We start from the raw sequence: 6,905 nt of genomic DNA, 5'->3' as shown, positions 1-6,905 counted from the left end.
CAATGTATGTGCAACTAGACTACGTTACAAGCCAACTAAACATCAATGTATGCGCAACTAGACTACATTACAAGCTATGACAATTCATATGTGACTATGCGGATCAGATTGTGCAACTCTGTGGCCATGCATGTGCCAACTAAGACTATTATGTGTGCAACTATAACTATTGTGGATGCAGCTCCAAAAAACTGTGTATGAAAAAAATTGCACCATGTAGTACTAAAGTTGCACAAAGCAGTACTAAAGTTGCACAATATAGCGCCAAAGTTGGCATCAAAAAAATTTCGTCGAAACATACCCATGCGGGATCTAGTTTCAAAGATCTCGTCACAAAGAATTTAACAATAAACACGGATCTGAATTCCGACACGCGGTTTGAAAGATATGGCTTTTTAAAAATTCGGAAAACCAAAATAATTATACGTGAACCTGTTTCTTTCAAATCAGACTAACCCGTATGAACACATTAAATACTGATAACGACATGCACTAGCAGACAAAAAACAACTCATGCATGGCTAGGAAGCTCGGCGCTTGTTGTCTCCAAATAGTGCGTATGCACTTTTTAGATTTTAGGTTGGAAAATTGGTAGATTAAAACTTACACCCACCTGAGCTTCCCACAAGACAAATTAGCCGCTTACGCAGGGCGTGCGTGCAGAGTCACTGATATGGATTTTGTTTTACAGTAGTATATGATCAAAACATATCTACTACCTCTGTTTCAAAATACATGTCGTTCTACTAGACTAGCTTAGCTTACCAGAACGACATATATTTTGGAACGGAGGATGTAAGTATTAATCTTTCAGACGTGGGATCATGCATGACTGGTATATATGGAAACTTGCATATTCAGATTTGAATTTGATACGTACTTTAAATGGATACTTGATACTTTAGAAACTGTCTAAAGAAGTTCAGATTATAAAATCATTAGTTTGCAAGAGTAACAAAAAAGTAAACATATCCGAGTTTTGATCTGACACTACATAATGCCGCTCATCTTGTTTTATAAAGATGTAAAGAGAAAACATAAGAAAATGTGATGGCTTAAAAACCTTCAAACATACAGAGTGGTCCGATTTTAGCAAGCCATCGCCTTATTACTTCTAATGCGCTGAACACATACAATACAATAACAAGTGTTATGAAACTACACACCCTCAATGAAGTGAATGAAAGGGAATCGAACCATCGCTTATGTAACACACCATTAGTTCAATAAACTTGGATTATGAAGAGCCATTTTCTTGTTGAAAAGAGATAATTGGCCCTCAGGTGCATTATAGCTTGCTGCGACTTGCAAGTTCTTGCTTCAGCTGATCCCTCAGGACCCTTCTCAGCAGCTTGTTCGAAGCAGTTCTCGGAAACTCGGGGACGACTTTGACGTAGCTCACCTGTCAATTCCCTCATTATACATGCGCCCATCTGATCATGTGAACTGAACTTTAGAAAGAGAGACTCTTACCCTGAAAAGGGGATTGAGGTTCTTCTGGATGGCTGTCTGGAACTTTCCCTTCAGAATATTTGCATCGTATGGTGCCGATCTATCTTTTAGCACTGCCAAGATAGCCAGTTGTTCTGGTCCCCCGCCGGAAGGTTTGATGCCAACAGCTGCTGTTTCTAGCAAACCCTCATCGGCTCCATTGCAAACCCGTTCGATCTCCACTGAACTTGTCTGTTCGTGCAAGAGCAACATTGAATTGGTTTCATGAAATGCAAGGATGATAACAAGAGACTGAAAACATTAAAAGGAAGAGCTTCAACCTTAATCCCTCCAAGATTCATAGTATCGTCTGCTCTGCCCTGCACGATATAGTAACCACCTACTGTCCTCTGGATTATATCTCCATGTCGTCGGAGTTGCTGCAACAGAAGTACTGTTACAACGTGTTAAGTTTTTAACCATTCTGGTTATTACTGATAACTTCTAACAGCATGTAGTTAGATTTATTTGGTTGGTTCAGCAAAGGGAACATTGACTAAGACGTTGCTACTTTTTTCATAGCACACTAATCACTGAAACTTATGTCAGAGAACAATAACATGTCTGAATAACATATGTGCTTCTCATCTTCTCGGTAGGGCTCCACTGGAAAACTTGGAGAACATAGTGATTTTATAAAGCTTAAAATGTTGACTACTGCAAATATCGAATATCTTCATATTTTTTCCAGCAGTTTAGATTTGAAAAACTGAGGTATTCGACTGCATACCCGTCCTCTGTAAATGGGCATTCCATCGAAGTAAACCTTATCATGGTCAGCATTGAGAAGCCGATTAGTAGCACCAAAATATAAAGGGAAGAGGCCCACTTCTCCAGAACAAGGTAGATCATCAGGCTGTCACAGCAAACATCAAATGGTTAATGCAGCGAACACAATCACCAAACTTAGAATATTCTATGGACAATACTTACATATGGATTTCCCTGCTCATCGAGTATGACAAACCCAGTGGACATCGATGCACCACTGAAAGCTCCAAAAGCTTGTGGCTGCAGAAGACTCCCTTGAATGTATGAGGATGCCAGCTCTGTGCCACCACAGCACTCAACAATGGGTTTGTAACAGGTACGTGAAGATAGCCACAGATTATCATCAATATCAGAAGCCTCCCCTGTTGTGGCAAGTACCCTGCAATTCCAGAATTGTAGCTCCTTTCGACGAGGTTGTGATGAAATCGAGTGCTTTCTAACAGTGTAAGTAGCAACTTGCCTGATTTTGGTCCAGTCTAGCCCTTCAGTAAGATTACCAGCCTTCCATGATTTCACCAAGCTAGGCACAGACCCTAATACACTCACACGGGCATCCTGCAAGTTAATGGACATTACCATGAAGCACATGAGTAAGAGTAATTTATATTTAGCTTCTAATTTAATATGCAGGGACTTTTGACTAAATCCTAGCATCCACAGACTGAGGTTAATTAGGTAGCCAATAAGCTTTATCTATGCTCAATTCAAGACAAGTACTGGATACCTAAATAAGCTCATGGCAAAACCCTACTTAACTAAAAGAAATCCACACAAGGTTAAATCGACTTTAGCAGTTTAAACCAAGAGATGGTGCAACATAGGCCACACCTGGACAAATTTGCAGAAGCCACGTCCAAGAGGAGAACCATGATATAAAGCCAACGTCGCACCATTTAGAAAGGATGAGAATAGTTGAATAGGTCCCATAACCCAACCCAGATTTGTAGGCCAGCAGCCTATGTCCTTTGGGCGAACATCCAAATGTCCCCAGGTATCAGCTCCACATCTTATGGGACAAAGTTGTGTCCATGGTATAGCTTTTGGCTCCCCTGCACCAAAATCAAATAGAACAGATCAAAATCACGCATGAAGTTGTCAACGAGAGAAGCAGTGCAACCAAAGATAAAAGGAAACAGCGTCAGAAACAACTCAGGGTAGTCTATACCAGTTGTTCCTGATGAAAACAGTATATTAATTAGGGCGTCTGCAGATTGATAAACTGGAGAGTATATCGATGACCTGCAAATCCAAGATATACAGGTGTCATGTTGGTCACATCACAAAATCACGTATGTTTTGCAATCTAGGTGTTAAAGTTTTCATGGAAAGAAAGCCTCTGAACACGACAGTCATTTATTATTGTGTGTCATGGGAGGGAACAAATTTGTTGCATACCTTCCAGCAGAACGAGAAAGAAAATCTTTCCAGGATATGTCACCATTCCTTGGTGTAACTCCAAGAAGGTCTCCAGTTGCAGGGATCACAATAGCTTTGGATGAAGTCCCTTCCATGACACGGCTGAAGAATTAGATCTACTTAGATGAGTGCTGATAATTGCTGTGATAGTTCAGTATGTTCACGCAAAAAGTATAAATGAAACCTATATTGTTAAATCAAAGCAAAATGATTATTTTCGCAAGATGTGATCCTACCAAATAACTACATTGCTTGTTAAAGTTGAGCAAATTAAGTTACTGAAACACAGATATTAACTAAATAATTTGATCAATCATATACCTATAAAGTGGAAATTTCTTCCCTCCCCTAATTATGAAATCCTGAAATCTCAAGAAATTAGTATAAGCAATACTACAGTACTGATGATCATAAGACTTGCTCGTTTCTATGGTCAAACCTGAGTAAAGATTGCCTTTGCTTTTGCGACCCTCATGCGAGTCGCAATCTCCTGAGGTGCAAAACTGTCTGCTATTCCCACCACAACAAAGCCTCCAAGGATGATTGCCAAATAAACAATGACCGCATTGCACGTCATGGGCATGTCTATTGCAATCCGGTCGCCCTTTTGGAACATGGTATCAAGGGCATTTGCAACAGTCCTGAAAATACCAAAGCAACAATACCATGATGATGAAATTGTAGAATAGAAAAGAAGAGAATTAAAGGTTTCTGCATGCCCCCTACTCTTAATTTGTTAAGAGATGCATACATCACTTGGGTGCGAAGCTCCTTCAACGACATACGGTTCACTGGGTAATCGTCAAAGCCCTCATCCCTCCAGACAATAGCTGTGCTATCATCGGTCTTGCTCTGGGAAGGCCAAGGTAGCAGACAACATTCAGCGATGTTGAGCACTGCACCTGGGAACCATATTCCTCCCTTCTTTGATTTATCTGACGCATCTAGAATCGATGTTGGTTCTCGTACAAACTTGATGGAGAGCTCCTTCAGCACTATTTTCCAGTAGACCTATGCAATGATCACCTAGGAGGTTATTATGAAGAAATAAAAACTCTGAACTGATGCTCCAGTTGTCCACTTGCACTGTGAATTTAGAAAGAAAAAAGCTGACCTCCTGATTATGAACAGAGAATTTGTGGAAGAGGCCAAAGCTTGAAATTGGATCCTTATATGATGCTCCTAACAGCTTGGGTCCATTCTCTCCCATCACTCTCCCAAGATTCGTTTCCTTGCAGTCAATCCTGCAACAATCACGATAATCGTGTCATGAAGTGAAGTATACATATACCGATCGTCCTATCACATAGCAGTGTCAAATGATGCGAATCCACAGACCAGTTATAAGCTGGTACCAAAATAGTACCGCGTCTTAACTTTTGTTGTTAGGCTAAATGCTGGGTTAAATGGAACCATGAGCTTAATTGGTTGGTGGAATTAGACTAGCAGTCTCTTTCACCGTTGATTAGCCATTGATTGCTCCCATCACCAGCAAACGGTCCTCCCACTACCCGATTGGATCAAGCAGTTGGTAGCAAATTAAGCTCCGGGACAGAACCCCTGTTCAGCCGTACTTCCAGAAGAAAAATGGACGGCGGACGGCGAGACTTACGGGGAGGGGAACCAGTAGGGCGGCGGGCCCCGCTTGGCGCGGTCCCAGCCGGCGTAGACGGAGTAGTAGACCAGCTGGTGGAGCGCGTGCGGGTGGTCCGGCCGCAGCACCCCCGCCGCCACGACCGCCGCCCACGCGGCGGCCGCGTCGCCGCCGTATTTGCCGGTCGCCAAGCGGAGCGCGGCGAGGAAGGGCCCCGCGTCCGCCGCGGCGAGCCCGGCCGCCTCCACGTCGCCCGCCCGGATCTCGCCCACGCCGCCCCTCGCGGTGGCCGCCATGGCCCGCCTGCTCGGCTGCTCACTCGCTCTCCGCCTGCCTCGCGGTCGCGGACTTCGCGCGAGAGTGCTAGTGACACTGCTATGTTATCGGCGCAGGCATTTCATTTTGACTTGCTGGTCTGACGAGGACGACGACGACGAGAAAGACCAGAAATTAATAAAAAGAAAACCAGAAATCTTAAGGTCTCTTTTGGTTCATAGGATAGGATTATCATAGGAATAGGAATCTTGTAGGAAATGAGATGACATGTATCTCAAATACTATGAGTAGGAATAGGAAATAAGATGTCATTTGGTTGACACCAAAGGAATTTTTTCATTGAGTTTAGGCTCTTTTTTATTTTCCTATGAAATGTGAAGGATAGGAACCAATCCTATGTAGGAATAGGAATCCATTCCTATGAACCAAAGAGCTCTAAAGGAAAAAATCTTATAAGAATCCTATCCTCTAGAATTCCTATGAAATTCCTCTAAACCAAAGGAGGCCTAAAAGTGTGCGCGCTCATTGGAGAGAACGAGCGGTCGTTCTGTCACTCACATGCATACATGCATATATTGTCTGCTAGTGCATGTGACTATTAGCATTAAATGCGGTCAGACTTGTCACATGTGACGAAAAACAGATTCACATCTATTTATTTCGGATTTTTTAAATTTTTAAAAAGTCGTATCTTTCAAACCATACGTCAGAATTTAGATCCGTCTTCACCGTTGGATTTCTCGTGACAAGATTTTTGAAACTAGATCCCACATGAGTATGTTTCGACAAAAAAAATTCGATGCCAACTTTCGTGCTATATGGTGCAACTAGTCTACTGTCCCGACCAACTACCTAGTAGTCGTTGTGCAACTCTCCTCCCTACTCGTAGATGCGTAGTTTTTCACTGTTGGCACACCCTACCCCCACCTCCCCCGCAAGGGATATGTGCAACTTAGTCTATCGTTCAAGCCAACTGCCTATTAGTCAATGTGCAACTCCTTACGCTCTCTATTTGTGGACCTGTATTTTCAGTTGACGGGACCAACAAACAGAGTTGCACATAGTCTGCTAGGTAGTTGGCCAGGGGCAATATACGAAGCTGCACATCTCACAAGCAGGGACAGTTGAATGGTAAAAAATTGACATTCATGAGGGTTGTAAAAAGTTTGCATATAAACAGAGTGCTAAAGCTGCAAAACTCACTAGGGGGTGGTTTGGGCCATGTGCTAGCAGGAAAACTACACATCCATGGGGTACGAGAGAAAGTTGCAAATCACAGTTAGACAGTTGGCCGTGGCGGTATACGAAGTTGCACATCCACTGTTAGGTTGTTGGTCGATGCAGCAAATAGTGAAAC

General features: G+C 42.7%; 1 protein-coding gene across 2 annotated transcripts; it reads right to left on the bottom strand.

The window, feature by feature from the left end:
• Positions 1 to 938: 938 nt before the first annotated feature.
• Positions 939 to 5,626, bottom strand: LOC119303663 (probable acyl-activating enzyme 18, peroxisomal). 2 transcript variants are annotated; one of them, XM_037580791.1, is made up of 14 exons: positions 5,291 to 5,618; positions 4,793 to 4,922; positions 4,430 to 4,689; positions 4,118 to 4,319; positions 4,000 to 4,040; positions 3,658 to 3,780; positions 3,428 to 3,501; positions 3,091 to 3,311; positions 2,723 to 2,817; positions 2,425 to 2,641; positions 2,222 to 2,347; positions 1,773 to 1,871; positions 1,474 to 1,683; positions 939 to 1,402 (listed from the first exon to the last, which is right to left on the bottom strand). In XM_037580791.1, the coding sequence occupies exons 1-14, from the start codon at positions 5,566 to 5,568 to the stop codon at positions 1,289 to 1,291; spliced, it is 2,190 nt and encodes a 729-aa protein (XP_037436688.1). In that variant the 5' UTR covers positions 5,569 to 5,618; the 3' UTR covers positions 939 to 1,288. The 2 variants fall into 2 exon arrangements, with proteins under 2 accessions (XP_037436688.1, XP_037436687.1); XM_037580790.1 differs by having other exon boundaries at positions 2,425 to 2,817; positions 5,291 to 5,626.
• Between the last annotated feature and the right edge of the window lie 1,279 nt (positions 5,627 to 6,905).

This window comes from Triticum dicoccoides, chromosome 5A, assembly GCF_002162155.2.
Source record: "Triticum dicoccoides isolate Atlit2015 ecotype Zavitan chromosome 5A, WEW_v2.0, whole genome shotgun sequence".
Classification (NCBI taxonomy): Eukaryota; Viridiplantae; Streptophyta; class Magnoliopsida; order Poales; family Poaceae; genus Triticum; species Triticum dicoccoides.
Note: the sequence above shows the minus strand (reverse complement) of the source record. Positions and strands in the feature narration are given on the sequence as shown.

What these genes read in the sequence shown, in the direction of transcription:
- LOC119303663 (XM_037580790.1), bottom strand. Translation starts at nt 5,568, where the DNA reads ATGGCGGCCACCGCGAGGGGCGGCGTGGGCGAGATCCGGGCGGGCGAC. An exon ending in CAAAGGCAATCTTTACTCAG is followed by an intron (nt 4,041 to 4,117) that starts GTTTGACCATAG and finishes TTGAGATTTCAG; the next exon opens with GATTTCATAATTAGGGGAGG. An exon ending in GCTTCTGCAAATTTGTCCAG is followed by an intron (nt 2,818 to 3,090) that starts GTGTGGCCTATG and finishes ATTAACTTGCAG; the next exon opens with GATGCCCGTGTGAGTGTATT.